General features: G+C 42.7%; 1 protein-coding gene across 1 annotated transcript; it reads left to right on the top strand.

Annotated features, from left to right (window-relative positions):
- The first annotated feature begins 1,376 nt into the window (after nucleotides 1-1,376).
- On the top strand, nucleotides 1,377-4,290 carry LOC113588746 (cornifelin-like). Its single transcript, XM_027028070.3, has 4 exons — nucleotides 1,377-1,520; nucleotides 2,173-2,300; nucleotides 2,723-2,910; nucleotides 3,312-4,290. Exons 1-4 carry the CDS (start codon nucleotides 1,474-1,476, stop codon nucleotides 3,501-3,503), a joined length of 555 nt encoding a protein of 184 aa, XP_026883871.3. The 5' UTR covers nucleotides 1,377-1,473; the 3' UTR covers nucleotides 3,504-4,290.
- The last annotated feature ends 12,906 nt before the right edge of the window (nucleotides 4,291-17,196 follow it).

Genomic DNA, 17,196 nt, shown 5'->3' with positions numbered 1-17,196 from the left:
AGAATAAGTAGTGAAAGAGAAAAAAATAGTAATTAAATTAAAAAAATAAGCAATTAATGTCTAGTCTGGTTTTCTAGAAGTTTTAGTCTGGTCCCGATGGTGTGTGTGTGTCTGAAACTCCTGCATGACAATGTCCATCAAGGGCAATGGAGAAGTACTTGGCTGGGCTGGAGGTTTGGTGGGCTACAGCAGGGGGCAGCAGGGGGCATCAGGGGGCATCAGGGGGCAAAGTAAAATAAAAAAAAACAAAAAAACAAATTCGAATGCTTAAAAATGCAATAAAAAGAGAATACAGACTGGACCCGTATCTCCTGAGTGTCAGAGATCCACAGCAGAGACGGATCCTGACCAAATACCGGCTCAGTGACCACAGCCTGTAGAAACGTCCTGGCTGCCCAGAGAGGAGAGAGTGTGTGGTCACTGTGAGAGCAGCGAGGTGGAGACAAAGATGCAGAAAACAACTAAGGAGCATTTCACAGACAGATTTAATCAGCTGATCCCAAACTATGAAATACTTACAGAACTGTTGAAATTACAGATATTTCTGGGAGAGGGACACACAGCACCCCTCCCTGCGCAGTGAGCATCAGCGTGTCACCGCCTGCGAGTCAGTGGGTAACACCTACCTGACCATATCCCATCTTTCACTACTTAAATTATATATATATATATATATATATATATATATATATATATATATATATACATACATATATATATATATATATATATATATATATATATATATATATATATATATATATATATATATATATATATATATATAAGTACATTTATAAAGTATATGTATATATTTTACAAATATCTTTTTGTAAGAAGTTCACTTAGCACTAGCACTTTATTTTAGGTTCCTATGTAATAATAATTAAAATAATGCTACACGTAGTAATTTGCACTTTCTTTTCAGCAAATGACAAACCCATGAAACCAAATAAATGTGGCAACACATCAGGGTTACGCCATGCTGCGTTCCTCCTGCTCGCAGTTCACCTCACACCAATGAGCAGCTAATGAACTGGCATAAACTTGGAGTGTCTGTACAAAATATCTAGTTCAGGTGAGTCTCGCGACCAGGACTGGAACATACTGAGCTACACGAACCTCTTGAAAAATGTTTCTTTCTTCATTTAACCCATTTCCCTATGCGACCACGAGTAAATATACGAACGTGCACGAAACTGACCTTGACAAACGTGATCATCATTTTAAAAAATTGCACATTTCCAATGCCAATGCCTAGATGCCTGGTATGATCTGCATGTATAGCAGTCTGCTTCAAATATGTTTGGCAGACTAAAGATGAAGCACATAGAAGAGAAGAAAATAGCAAATGACAAATACATTGAGCGGCACATGGAAGTTCAGTCTCTTCACGGGTATCAGATTTAGGGAAATTCATAACACATACCATGAATTCTTTGTGCCTCTCGCTAAAAGCTAAGCGAGTATTCCATGAAGAGTCCTGATCTATGCGGTGAGCAACATAGCAGCCTGCACAGGTAAGTGGACGAGTTCTCATGCCCATCAACAAACTGTCTGATTTACTGATGTTGGTACTTTCTTTAATAATATTAAGCAGTATTTTTTTAAATAGCACCTTTCTAAGTAGTATCTTTTTTAAGTTATCCTTTTGTGACGGCACAACGACTTCGATGTGTGATTATTTAAACGATTTATCTCCTTAGATTTCAAAGTGAGTCAGCTTATCATTGACATTAAATATGTCTTAGATTTCGGGACTCTTAGATTTATGTCAGTTATTATTTTTTTTAATATTCAGTTGTTGTCAAGGGCTTGATTGTGAAATTAATTCACAAATCAAAGTTCTCTGGATTTAGACATTCTAAGAACTATCTAGTCAAAATTATAGAGAACTGGACTACTGATTTCATTTAAAAATCATGTTGATAGGTAACTACAGGTGTTAAAAGTCAGAGTTTGGCTTGAGAGGTGCTTTAACTTATTTCCTGTCAAGCTGAAAACAGGATGAGCAGGTTTTCCATCGCTGTCAGAATGTGCTTCTTGTGCCTCTCTCTTGCTGTTGTCCATAGCTAAAAAGGCATAGGCTTGCATGTTTGAGCAGTGGGTTTGTGTACAAAATGAAGTCGTAACACTGAGGTTGCGCTGACACTGCACTGTTTTGACCTCCAGTGTATCAGGATTAGCTCCACCGATCATGGCAGCCACTGTAGTAGTTCAGCAGACGACGATGATGACAGGGACCAAGACCACAGAGTGGAGTTCTGGTCTGTGCCAGTGCTGTGAAGACATGGACTCCTGTGAGTGGATACCATTAGAACAGCCCGTATAGAGCCCTAGCACATCAGCGCTCTCCAGCTCCAGCATCCAGGTTCCCATCCTGGTTTTTGTAATCACCATCAATTAAATGAAAAGTTAATATAACTGTGTCTTGACACCTGACCTCTAGTTAAAGGGAGGGTGGAGAATTGGCAGTATGTGTACCCTGTGGACTTTGATTTGAATATTTATGTTCTATGATATTAATTAATTCTCAGTGAGTGCAAAGTAAGTACTAAATCCAGGACCAGATTTTGGATAAACTGGCTGGAGCTGCAGACCACCTTTTCACATACAGACAGATGTCCACAGACTTTCTGGGGGTAGGGTGTTGGTGGAGGGGCTGTTTCCATGCTGAAGAGAGTGGGTACATTGTATCATAGGCATTTGGTGTTAACTTCAGGTTGCTACGCTTACTGGTGCTGCCCCTGCTTTGCCTGCTCCACCACGTCTGAGTTCGGGGAGGCCATGTGTCTGCCCCTCATCGACATCCTGGGACCAGGGCTTCTGGCGGCATCCGGCATGGCCGTGTGTGTTCCGCCCGTCACTCTCTCCATGAGGGCAGCAGTGCGGAACAAGTACGAAATCAGGGTGAGAGACGTCACTCACCGACCGGTCAGAGACAGCAGTGCAGAACAATGGCAGAGAAAGCAGAGTTGTTTTAATGCAACAAGACTAACAAGAAATGGAAAATGATTTAAGGGGAGAAACATTTCTGTTCACTGAAACATAAAAATATCAATTGGATAAAAAAAAATTAAATTAAAAGGGTTTTTTAAAACCTCAGTGTAAATTTAAAAAGGGTGAAAATGTTTGTTTGTTTTTTTATAGTGAATAAGCATTAGTCTTAAAAATTATCTGACTGCCCATTTGTAAAAAAAAACCCAAAAAAACCTTTGCAAGAAATGCATATGCTTATACATGTTTATATATTTTATATGTTCCCTAATGATGACAGAAAACGAACTGAAAATTAATCTTTGTGTGTTCAGGGTAGCATGTTCGAGGACATTATGATTTCCTGTTTCTGCATTTGGTGCTCCTGGTGCCAGATGCACAGAGAGATAAAACATCATAATATGCCTGTGACGGTCATCAGCACTCAGCCAGCGATCAACCCCATCGCCATTACAGCTGAGAAGCCTGCTAGCAATGGCGTTCCTGTTGCAGTGGTTACCGTGTAGCAGACCGGAAGACTTGACCTGGGCCTCATAGACTATGACTCTGTGGACTAGTGTGATATGATGCACTGCGTTAAGTGTCGAAAAATGGCAGTTTCAAAAATCTCAGTGAATCGTATCATACAACGTTATAAAAATTTGTAGCTGAGCTAAATTACATAACATTAACAAATGTTATCCTGCACGTTATGTTCTCATTGCAAGTGTCAAATGAAAACAATGACTTTTAATTACAAATAAAGACTTGCCAACTTATCATACACACTGCCTCCAGTAAAGTGTTGGGAAAGGCGTTGCTTTAAGATTTAGTCGGCTGGCAAATCCGAAGCCGTGTTGAGTCCAATTTTCAAATGAATTCACAGCAAAACTCCTACTACAAACCCCAGCAAGACATTGGAATCATTTTGATTCGGCCACGTTCTCTGGAATAAAATGTAAAGAGTAACGTTTATCCCTGTAACTCCATTAGAGCAATGCTGAATGCAGTGTGGGAGGGTCAGTTAAGTTCACAGTGCATGAATATGCGATATAGGGTAGCTTATGATTCGCTACAGTCAATTAGTGTTATCTATGTCTTCACACGCTAAACTGGGCAGTATACATACGCACAAAAATAATTTGGAGGTTATTTTATGTACTCAGTATCTACATACTTCTGCTTCAACATTTAATCACATACTTCCTGATAATATAACATTTTGAGTATGGAGGAAAAATACTTTAAAATACGGGGGTTTTAACACTAGTTGTTGAGCTATTCCACAATACCAAGATTAAAATTTTTTATGAAAAGCAACTGACTCAGTCTCACTTTATTTGAGCAGTGGCTACTCCAAAATACTGTAGCAGGTAGCCAGCACCATGTGTGCCACAGTACCAAATACGTTAGTGCTGGTTAGTACCCCCTTGTCTGTCAGTACTTTTTAATCTGTAATGCTGTTGGTATGCAGGTTTCCCAATCAAAAAGCTGCCGGGAACCTTTCAGTCTGAGTGCATAGATGGTTCTGGTTTAAGAGCTTGGGCGTTAACACACTTCACGGCCACTGTATTCTCCTGAAGTTTGTTAAATGGCTGACACACTCTGTACAGGGATTTTCAGTGATGCTATTGTTTTCTTTTTTATATGGTAACAAAAATATATATAATAAGAACAGCAACATAAATCGAATCTAAATGGGAGTGTTTCTTCAGGGTGGGCTTTACACCAATACAACTAACAAAAGTTTACCAAAGCCGGCTAAACCACAAACTTCCCTAAAACAAAACAAAATAAAATAAATCACTCTTACCTCAACTCCTTAACACAACAGAAACACAACAAAGGCAAAAAGAACACAGCACCCAACCGTACAACTCCAGACAGAAAGAAGAGGCATTAACCTCCCGAGGCCTGTGCGTAAAGCCTCTAATGATCAAATACACTCATAATTGTCTCTCCAAGAACCTTGCTAAACAGCAAAGTTCTAACTCCCAAGGCCCTATTCAAAGACCCAGGGACAGAAAACAGGAACATTCAAACTCAACACACCAATCTCAGAGAAAGTGTACAACTGACAGTGACTGGACAACCTCAGAGCTACCGTGCCACACGTAGCAACTACTGACACCAAGGACCACCAACACATGAGCGACACAGGTGTTTAAAGAGAGGTTGATTATCCCACTGGCCAATCAGGTCGTCCGTGTTGTGACGATGAGTCATCTCTGCAGCTCACTGGTTTTCTTATAGTGCGCCTTCATGTAGGTAACCTGTAAAACGAATCTTAACACACCACAGCCCGAAGAACAAACTCATGACGTCACAAGGATGTAACGCCATTATCGCTATCTAGGTCTATCATTATTATCTGTGTTTCTAAATCACAATCTAGCACTGAGAGCATGTAAACAAGATAACAGATCTCTGAGAGGGATAAGTAGTCGACTAGACTAGTCGACCTGTGTGTTGCCTAGCCCTTGTGTGGTATGCTGTTGTCGATAACACTTGAGGATCCATTAGCGTTTCAACATGAGTGAAAGTGGACAGGACCAGCACCTGAGAGGACATCAGCAGGAAGTGTAGAGTGGCAATATTTCTGTTTTCAAAAGGCGGGGCGGGGGGCATGTATACATAACCATTCTTATTTGTTATTAGTTCAGATGTAAGATTACTTTGACAAGGAAAATGCCATTTTAACAGGGCAAATGTTCTTTCCACATTGGAATCTAGTCTACGTTCGTTTTTTGGGCAGAGCCATTCCTTTGATCCAGTAAGTTTAAATGTCTTCGGCTCGTATTTCTTCTCTTTCTCATTCTTTTCGGTGGTTGCTAGGTTGGAATGGTCCTGGCATTTTCTGCGGTTGCCAGGTTGGAATCATCCTGGCATTTTCTGTGGTTCGTGGCTTCTGGCTGATTCTACTACAAGAGATGCATAAAAATCTTACTGAAAGAGTATCCAGTCTGGAGAGCTAAGATTTCAGTTTAAGATGCAATATCCATTGCCAGTCCTAGGATTTTCCTTGCCATAATATAACTGAATTATCTTATAAATGACTTGAAAATTACCCGGTGATTTGAGTCAGGTGTATTAGAGGAGAAACACGTGCAGACCTGCCATAACCAAAACTGCACACTTATTTTCTTGCTTGCAGTGACTGTTGTCTTGTTCTTCATCATCTTCTTGTAAGTGCTGGTGAAGAAGCTCCACTACTATACCCGGTAGTGTATCGAGTGACTGGGTGTGTGGGTTCTGCAATCGGAGGCATTTACACCGAGCTCTGGTGATCGTGCAGGGTTGGAGGTGTTTATGTAGAGCTCTGCTGGGCAAGATGAGGTGCTGATGTCTTTAGGCCATCCTTGTTGCCTGTGCAGGGTCCTGAAGTCTGAATCCTGGTTCCCCTGAAGCTGGACGAGACGGATGTCAAGGCGGAACAGTCAGACTGCGCCATCGGCGGGGCTCGTGGGGCCGCTGGGCGAGTCGCGGGACGCCTGGCCCAGGAGGCAGCGTAGATGGGCGTCCAGCAAATAGACCACAAACTCACCTGTAGCATGTGAGCACCACGCCGGAACACAGGATGCAGATGGCTTGGCTGAGAGACACCCGCCACGATGTGGAGCTGACCGACCTTGGCATGTCCGTGGGGGCTATTCCTGGCATGCCACCTCGACAACCTGTGCTGGACCAGTTTCATCAGACCAGGACCTGCTACAGGAGCTATGCAGGCTTCCTGGAGGGGTGACGGTGTCTGCGCTGAGCACTGGCAAGCCCGGCAAGGAGGCGATGTCTTTGGGTACCCTTGCTGCCAGTCTGGCCGGGCCTGCCCAGAGGCCATTGCTGTGGCAATGGCCCAGTTTGGACAAATGACACTGTGAAGGTTTGTGGGAGAGAAGTCAGCCACGCTTGGCAATAATGTCTTGCTGCTGGCCATCATCCCAATCAGTGACCTGCTATAGCCACTGTGAGACAGTTACTGTGGCAGATCCTGTCTTACCACCTTAGTGTAAAGAGTTTGGCCCACCTGCAGTGACACCAGCACACACATCACTCACAAAAAGCAGCCTACCAGGTCGATTACATTATCTGACACAAGGGGGCACCCCACTTGTTTTCTGACCCAGACTGCATGCGTTTTCTCTCTCTGAAGGGGCTCTCTGTATCTCCAGTCTGGGAGGCTTCCACACGTTCCTCCAAATCCTGAGATACGGGAAAAATGCAAGAAAGACAATGATACTGGGAAAGCAGGAAAGAAAACAGACAGGTTCTGACTGAAAACACTAATAATGAGATCAATGGCTTCCTGATCCCTAAGCTGCGAAAGAGCAAGAGACGTCATTTAGTTTCAAAGACTGGTAAACTAGAACAATGATAGATGAGCTCTGTCTTTAAGATGTTTTCCAAAAAAAGAAGAATAAATCCTTATTAATGGTCTCGTAATGATGATTCACAGAACTATAATGTCCATATATTCATCTCTATAATTCAATTTTTTCTCCCATTCTCTGTATACCCATCCCTCCCTCTCTCTCTCTTTGCTTCTCTCTCTTCCCCCTCTATCTGTTTTCTTGCTTTACTTTCTCTCTTTTTCTCTGTCTCTCACTGCATGTGTGTGTGTGTGTGTGTGTGTGTGTTTGTGTGTGTGTGTGTGTGTGTGTGTGTGTGTGTGTGTGTAGTGAGTATTTTAGAGCAATGCCCCTCGCAGCTCTGAGGTTCCAAACGGTATGAGTGCTGATGGTTAGGCCCAGATCATTTCCTGCAGTCATTAAAGTTTCCACTAATCTCTTTGCATAACATTAGGGACAGTAATTGTTGGGGAAGCAGCAGTCAGGAGCATCAGGAACATCTGTTCAGTAAGTGGACTGGCTCGCCCAAGGTCATGTAATCAGGTACTGGCCAGGATGTGATCTGTGATCACAGAATATTGTAATGATTGTCTGAATACCTTAGTGACTACCATATATGAATATCTTGTATAATTCATAAAAAAAAAAATTTCCATTAGTTTCTTTTATATATTTCTATTATATGAGCAAATAAAATAAAAATAATACTACACCTCAAATACTGATAACTTACAATCAAATGAACCTAACTAGAAGGAAATCTTTTAACCAATTTGCCAACTGTCAGCGATATCTTCTAACGTCGGTAGATGTGATGGTATTCCACCAGTAGAGGGAGCAACAGACACATTTACAGTACACTATGACTATCACTGCTCCTCAGACTGGATCAGGCAAACTCCCTGTGCATGTTAAGATACAGTAATATAAAACAGAAACATCGCAGTTAAGAAAGAAGCTTTTGCTTTGTGAGGAATCCCTTGGCAGCCTGGAGAAGACCTCTCTCCCTACCGCCCATGAGCAGCAGAGATGGACGCATCGATGGAGAGATACAGGAGAGAGCAGGAGAACGAAGAAAGCTAAAACTGATTGAGAGGGTATTAGATACAGCGGTAGACACTAATGTATGCTTCTAATGACTCATTATCTCATTATCAATCTTTCTCTCACTCATCTCTTCTTTTTCCCACTCTCTCACCCCCCCCCAATCGACTAGCAATGATGGGAATAGCAATTAGGGCATTGGGCTGCCAAATGGCTATTTTAATTAGCTCCCTTTAAAAGACGCACCGAGGTAGGAGGGCACAGGCGGGGGGAGGTGGGTGGGGGTGGGTGGGGTAAGAGCGAGTGAGAGACGGATGTTCTTAATAAGTGTATGAGATTAGTAGGTCATTAGACTTATGCGCGAATTGATGATTAGGAATTCCTGCAGGTCATAGAAGCTTATTACAGTGGCCCATCCAGTGTTAATGCAACTATTCTATTTGTGTTAAACACAAAGAAATTAAAACTAAAAACCAATTAGAGTGAGATGGCTTCATCTGCTGATCTCCCCTGGTCAGCCATCACCTCGGCAGGGAGGATGCAGAAGACTCCATGACAGGCCAGTCACCCCTGGACCAAAGTGTGTCCTTCTGAACCTTGCCCAAGACTACTTTAAGTCTACTTTCCGGTACTGCGTAGTATCTACGGGTGATCTCGGGTGTTGTTCCTGGGATCTGCTGGAGCCATTCTCCCAGTTTGGGGGTCGCAGCCCCCAGTGCTCCCATTACTACTGGACCTGTTGTTGCCTCCACATCTTTTCCAGCTCTTCTCTCAGCCGCTGATATTTCTCGAGCTTTCGCTGTTGCTTGTTCCTGATGTTGCTATTGCTTGAGATTGCAACATTTATCACTATGGCCCTCTTCTGCTGTTTATCCATCACTATATATATCTTTTTTTTCACCAGTGAATAGAACCCAGTAGTGCTATGGAATTGTTTAGTAGAAATTTCGCTTGAATTCCCCAATGACAGAACACACACCTGTTTCAGTGCCATCTAATCTCCAGGTGAGTCCAGGTGAAATGACCACTGCAAACACACACACACACACACACACACACACACACACACACACACACACACACACACACACACACACACTCAAAGTTTGTACTTGAACTATGCATTGCACACAGGCCTCAAAGGGGGAGGGGGAGCTGTCAGACACACCTCATTGCGTGTAATCACAGAACATAACCCTCTGTGGCTTAAAAGGCCATGTTTCAATGTGTCTGTTTATCAAGCTGTCCTCTCTCTCTCCCTCTCTCTCTCTTTCTCGCCCCTCTTTGTCATGAAGTGTCCTGAGGTTATGATTGTTATGATTTATAAGAGTCCTCTGAAATCTCTCTCTCTCCCTCTCTTTTTCTCCTCAGTCTTCATCCCACTTCATCTCTCTGGTTCCTTCTCTCTCCTCTCTGTCTTATTCTCTAATCATTTATACTTGCATCCCCTTAGGCCGATTCCAAAAGTAATAATGAAAGAGATTTAACCCTTCAATTTTCCACAATTCTGACCCTAAACATTGTTCGTCTCGCTCTCTCTCTTTTATTTTCTCCCTATTTCTCTCCTTTTTCAGCCTTTCTTCAGACATACAAGCTCACTTGTAATGCTACCTTTATGGGATTTCCAGTGAACTCTGGAATAGTGGGTTAGTAGGTTGTGAAATAACCCATTTACACAGAAGCTTTAACCTTGGCCTCCAAATGTTTTCAAATCATTTTTGTTTGATTTGCTTGATCATGATTTTCTGTTGTTGTGGAGACATTCAGGATGAACAAAGAGAAAAAAAACCCCAGACCCCCCCCCCCACATACACACACGCACACACACACACACACACACACACATACACACATACAAACCAAACAGACACTATCTAGGCATTTGTAAGCCAAACCTTGTGTAATCAGTAGTGTGTGCTGGAATTCAGATATGGGTGTCAGCAGGCGACAGGACGGGTGCGTAAGTAACTGAAATGCTGGCAATAATTCTAACAAACCCTGAATGGCCCGGAGGCCTGACTCCACTCATTGGGTCTCTAACTGAATACACTTCTCCAAACTTCTCGGCCACAGGTTTACCACATGATTGCTGGCCTCCTTTTGCTTTCCGTCCGCGTTCAAAGTCTCTGCGCACAATGCCGTTTATCTGTTTGTCTCAGTGCCTGCACTGATGGATCACGTGCACGTTACCTCTTCTGCCTAATTATGCTCTGTTAATTACAAATTTAGACTAATGTTCCTAATTAGACGAACATCGCCCGTGCTCAGATACAGGACATGTTCTTCGAATTGAGGAAATTATCCCTTTAACAAACAATATGACTTAATTGCAGACATTTGCATAAACAAATGAGCTAATTAATTACAATTAAGCACTTCCTGATGAGTCGGAGGACATTGAGACTCTAGATGTTGTCCCCAGAGAGCCAGAGAGAGCTTGTGAGAATGCAAGACAGAGCATGTCTGTGTGTGCGCGCGTGTGTGTGTCTGTGTGTGTTTAAATGAAAGTTTATGAGGTTGTGAACATGCTAATATGATGCTCCCAGCATGAGAAATTATTGTATGCACATGTGAGAATTTGCTGGAAGTGTCCACGCAAATCACCTCGTGCTGTTTCCTTATTGGCCGTGGTGATTCCGTAGAAAACGCATCTCCGCAGAGCATCCATGTTACAAGTTAAGCCTCCTTACCGCGTTTTCCCCTCTACACATTCATCTCTCCTTCCCCTCTTTCTGTCTTTTTTTCTGGAGGGTTTGCAGATGGAAGGACCTCTCCCCTCCTCTTCTGTGTTGGAATTTAATATGCAACTTTTTATTGGAAAACAATCGTGCATGCCTGCGTGAATCCTGACCGCAATATATCTGTTAGCGCGTCTAATCCGATCAGGCCAGGGAGGGCTATTTATCACCGCAAATCCAGGGCATTTCAGCCTTCTTTTTATTATTTTAATATATTTCTCAGCTATTAAATCAGCGAAATGATGAATTAGAAGTGTCTGGCATGCTTTCAGCAGCATGACAGGAAATGATGCGCTTCCCGATTTGAGTGGTCATTTGGACTTTTTAAAGACAAAAAATGATGGGAGAAAAAGTCCAATATTTTCCTGTTTGTGGGCTTCCCAGCCCCGTTGCTCCAGCCTCCCCCTCTGAGAGTGGTTTTAATAAACAGTCTAAGTGGGCTTTATTGCTGTGTTAGAGAGGGCAGCATCACAGCTATCTTTAATATACGGCCAATTACCAAATGTGCACATACACATACACAAGACATCACACATACATGATCGTCCTTCTCTCCCTCTTTCGTACTCTCTCTCTCTCTCTCTCTCTCTCTCTCTCTCTCTCTCTCTCTTTCACACACACACACACACACACAGGCACACCACCTCACTCTTAGACACAGGTTAACAGTTGTGCGGTCTGGGCACGCCCATGCATTAGATTCACATTGCAGCTTCATCCAAACACCTGTTTACTCATGAGGGTAAAAATTCACATTTCTAGTGTTTTCATATCTTGTACAATTTCACAGCCTCCAAAACTCAGTGTCTCGCTCTCACACTGTGGTCTTTAAATAGCTTGCATGCATTCACAACCTCTGCCAGTATAAAAGTCCTCCTTTGTCATACAGCATCTCATTAGTCCTCACAGGAGCTTTTGTTCTGTTTTATCGGCAGAGACTAAACATCCTGATTTCAGCTCTTAAATCTGAACGCTTTACATTAATACACCATTTATCAATGTTACACTTATTCAGCTGCCATAGGGCGTGAATCTGCTCTTATGTCACACCGAGGAGGCTGTTTGCTTCCAGACCTGCACACGCACTCCTTTAGTTTGGACATGTCTGAGACACAGGCATCCAGCACGAGCTCAGATCTCACCGTCTGCCCAGGACCAGCAACTCCTGCCACCTTCGTCCGGCGGCAATCAAATCTACATTAGGAGCTGTCCTCCTGTTTTCTGCTCATCTCCTGCCCGCGTTTCTGTCTGCACCTCTCTCGGCGGGGCAGTGCGATGGTGTCCTGTAGGGGGCGCTGAAGGAGCTGTTCTCTCGTGCAGGTGGGTGGTGGGGGACACACTGCTCGGAGACAGCTGGTTTGACCCCTCAGCCCCCGCGAGTCCTCACACCAATCAGCTCCGCGCAGCCAGAATCAATTAGCACCAGAAAGGGGGGTGCAGAGAGGGAGTGTTGCACTGGGGGGCGGGACCCACTGTGGACGACCGGCCCACACCTGGCCTGTCGCGCTCGTCTCCAGCACTGCACACACATCGCATCCATCCGTCCCCTCATCCGTGCACCCTGCCCTGTGTGCACTTTAGGACTAAGAAAAGATTTCACTGGATTTATCTCCTTTTTGAGCTTTTCTGTGTGCCTAATGCTCTCTCTCTCTCCCTCTCTCTCTCTCTCCCTCTCTCTCTCTATTTTAAAGATGTGTGTTAATAACTTTTAAATAGTCTGGCAGAGGAGGGCCAGAGGGGCATTGACTCATCTTATTGCTCCGCCCCCAACGTTCTCTCTCTCTCTCCCTCTCTCTCTCTCTCTCTCTCTCTCTCTCTTTCTCTCTCACACTCATCTCTTTCTTACTCTCTCTCCCTCTCCCTCTTTCCTCTTCTCCCTCACCTATGCTCTCCTGCTCCATCTTCATGCACTCTGTCCACCTCTCTCTCTCTCTCTCTCTCTCTCTCTCTCTCTCTCTCTCTCTCTCTCCCCTCTCCCTCTCTCTCTCTCTCTCTCTCCCTCTCTCCCTCTCTCTCTCTCTCTCTCTCTCTCTCCCTGACACAATCTCTCTCAAGCCCTATTTCTCCCTGCAACAGCAATACTGAGAGGATTAATAATTTAGTCCCCAGATGCAGTAAGGATAGCAGAGCCACTTTCTTTCATTTCATGTGCTTCCTACACTTTTTCCTCTTTTCACACTCTCTCTATCCCTTTCCCATCTCTCTGTTCTCATTCTTTTGTTTTCCTGTGCACTGCAGTGTATGAGTGATATTGGGGCATATTCTTGTTCATAAAGAACTGTGAAAATAGCTCATCAAACATCCCATTTATAGTGGCTGTTGCTCATATATTTAACTCAAGGGGAAGCATTGCATTAAAACAAATCACCCTTCTTGTAAAACACACACACCCAGCAATGAATATTTATCGAGCTCTAACCCCTGACTTCATATATTGTGTTGTTCACAGAAAGCACCGCGTGTATGATTAAGAAGCCACTGGAAGAGCAAAAGCTCTCTTGTAACCCAGACAGGACAATAAAACTCCAAGTTTAAGACAAGTTTAGGAAGCTTTGTTTCCATGCCATGATCATTTCCTAAAATTCCTCAATTCCTAAAAGAAAGTTGTACTGTGAGATACTTCTGAATAAGTTTCAGGTGATGTGCCATATGGAAATGCCTGACAGCCTGTGAATCACTACTGCCTAAAGGGCAATATTTCATAGTGCAACAACTTCTCAGTATTCACAATATGTACAGGAGTATCCAAAAGTCTTAGGCACACAACAAATGATTATCTGTTTCTGAGCAAGTAATAATGCACATAAATACATAAATAAACAATGATACTACTAATAATGAACAGCTGGCAAACAACAGCAACAACAACAATGCTACTGCTATTATTATTACTATTATTAATAATAATAATAATAATAATAATAATAATAATAATAATAATAACAACAGTAAAATGTAACAAGCTTTTGTGTGTTTTTCAGTGGAAAGTGCAGGTAGGGGTAATATACTGATGGGAATTCCCCACGCCACACTTCCAGTGATGCTCTTATGATCTGCAATAAACCTCAGTTTGACAACCACTTCAAATACTTTTAAACACAAGTAAAACATACATCTTCCTACTTAATGAATGTCATGCAACCCTCCAGAACAATCACCAACTACAGTTCCCAGAAGCCTCTGGGGAGATCATCATCCCTAGAGTACAATTCCAGCTGCTCACACGATTCCTCATTGCGAAGTATTGCCTCTAGTTACCTGAGAAGACCAAGCGGTGTATATTTACATTTCTAGTTTTGAGTTTTGCCTTGCCCATGTCACTCCTGTTTGCCCCTGTCTTACTGCCTTGCTTCCGGCTTTCGGATTTGTTTGCCTCTCGGACTTTCTTCCTGGATTATGAAGTTAATCAAATGTTTGCCTTTTGTCATCCACAAGTGTCTGACCTGCCTTGCTGCGTGACACTGAACAGTTAGAAGCATACCACACTCTCCACACACTGAAGATAGACATAAACATACAAACTAACACACACACACACACACACACACACACACACACACACACACACACACACAGATATACACATAAATTTGCCACATTCTATAGACACGCTTTCATTTCAGCAAATACATACTCACCGCTCTGCTAAGCAGGTTTACACACTGCGTTTCGGGTTTCCCATGCTCTCGTTAAGAAAACTCTGCTATCTAATAGCAGCCATGAGCATTAGGGATGTGATCAGCTTAGAAGATGTTACAGACATATTACACTACATGTCAGCTGCAGGCTCCTGTACAAGAACAGTTACATTACAGGATGCTTGTGTGTACAGTACTTTGGAAACTGTGTCATGGATGTGACTTTGGACGCCGTAATGAGAAGGTCGTTTTAGACCTTTGACCCGTTTGAACTGTATTTAAGCAACTATGAACTATAAATTACTTTACTGTAAATAAATAATTGTACTCTGGTCCAATGCTGTTAGGCATTTTGACCAGAATGAGAAGAAACAGCGCTTCTCATTGCAGCTGACCAGCAGATGTCAGTCTGTGCTCCAGCCTGTCTGGGTTCGATCCACGGGCCGCATGTGCAATGACCCCGTCTCCCGATACAGAGCGAGGAGAAAGAGGCAACAGAAATCAGCGTGCGAGGAACGAGAGAGCTGCAGTGAGGGAGTGAGAGAGTGAGAGAGACAGAGAGAGAGAGAGAGAGAGGGAAAGAGGAGAGAAACACTGATAGAAAGAGATACTGAGAAAGAGAGAGAGAGAGAGAGAGAGAGAGAGAGAGAGAGAGAGAGAGAGAGAGGGACTTGGAGAGAAAGCCCTCTCCCACTCTCACACTAATTGCGTTTTCCCTGAGCAGAATTGAGTTCCGGAGAAAGAGAGAAAGGCCAGAGGCTTTTCATAATTGTATCGACAGGAAAATGAATATGATGAATGGCGTTCATTCAGCACGTCCTGGATTTATTGTCTTTTCCTCAGGGCGTTAATCGCTGTGAAAAAGGGAAAGGAGAGAGAGAGAGAGATGGAGAGAGAGACGGAGAGAGAGGGAGAGAGAGAGAGAGACGGAGAGAGAGAGAGAGAGAGAGAGAGAGAGAGAGACATAATCTGTACTTTACTTTTGTTGATGCCCTCCTAAGTTACAGTGTGACACTATAATGATTGTGTCCATTACAAACTTTTCCAGCAGTGTTTTTCAAAATGACACATCCTTCAGCAGAAGGCCTGATTGCCTGTCTGATGAGTTGGAAGCCCTAAGCGAGACACTGACTGGCATTTTACAGACACCGAGTTAAACCAGATAAATGCACTTAGCATCATAGCCAGCATAGCAATAACTTTAAACTTTGTAGTGGTCATTGCAAACACTGGCAGTCATTGGACTTTATTTTTTGTAGGTTTTTTTGTGCGTTTGAGGGTGAAAAAAGACCACTTCCAAAACTACGTTCTGCTCTTCATTTTCTAACCTTTCCATCAGTCCATGAAGCTTGTCTTCTTTTTACATCCCCTTCCCTCTCTTTCTTTCTTTCTTTTTCTTTCTTTCTTTCTTTCTCTTATACACACACACACACATACACACACACACACACACACACACACACACTCCTGCCTCCGTTAAATGTGGATGCTGGGAATCAGATGAATACAATTCTCATAAAGTATGTGTTTGAAAGCCATCCATCATAGAGATGTCTAAGGGAATGAAGCACAGAGCACAAACTCTCACTTTGTGTGTGTGTGCGTGTGTGTGCGCGCATGCGTGTGTGTGTGTGTGTGTTCTGTTGTTTTCTCCTCCTCTTTTGTGAGTCTGCCCATGTTATTGTTCCGCTACTGTGTGAGTAAGTAAAACTTCACAGAAACGTGCATGCACGCTAGTTGTGTATTTCTTTACATTTGTGCTACCAAACCGTCTTATTGTTTGCTGATTAGTAGCAAAAGTAAAAGAAAAACTGACAGGACACACAAAGTTTAAAATAAAAATAAAAAGCTCTTTAAAAGCGGCTTCATGCCAGAGTCAGTGGTGAGCAGTGGGCTTGTATGGGGCATCCCTCAGCAGCTGGATGCTGGACTGGCCCTGTTTCACTGCTGTGGGTATTCTGTCTCTGTACTGGAATACAGATCAAAGAAGTGGAGCTACTTCTCAGTTCAATATGTTTATAAAGTTTAGAAGTTTGTTAATAAGCCGTGATTATTTACACTTTGAATTGACTGCGAGAGAAACCACTAATTATTTACTACTTTGATACTTACACATATGCATACACACAAATACTTACACAAATACTTACACATACGCGTACACATTAATACTTACACATAAACTTACACATACACATGAATACTAACACATATACTTACACACAAATACTTACACATATATTTACACATGAATACTAACACATATACTTACACACAAACTTATTCATGAATAATTCTATATATACTTACACATGAACACTTACACATGTTCTTACACATATACTTACACACAAATACACATATTATTACAAATGAACACTTATATGCTTACACATCAATACTTACACACAAATACTTACACATGAATACTTACATATATACTTACACACAAATACT

This window comes from Electrophorus electricus, chromosome 19 (assembly GCF_041902795.1).
Source record: "Electrophorus electricus isolate QZ-2024a chromosome 19, ASM4190279v1, whole genome shotgun sequence".
In the NCBI taxonomy this organism is placed as follows: Eukaryota; Metazoa; Chordata; class Actinopteri; order Gymnotiformes; family Gymnotidae; genus Electrophorus; species Electrophorus electricus.
The sequence above is the reverse complement of the archived record's forward strand: the minus strand, read 5'-3'. Positions and strand labels throughout refer to the sequence as shown.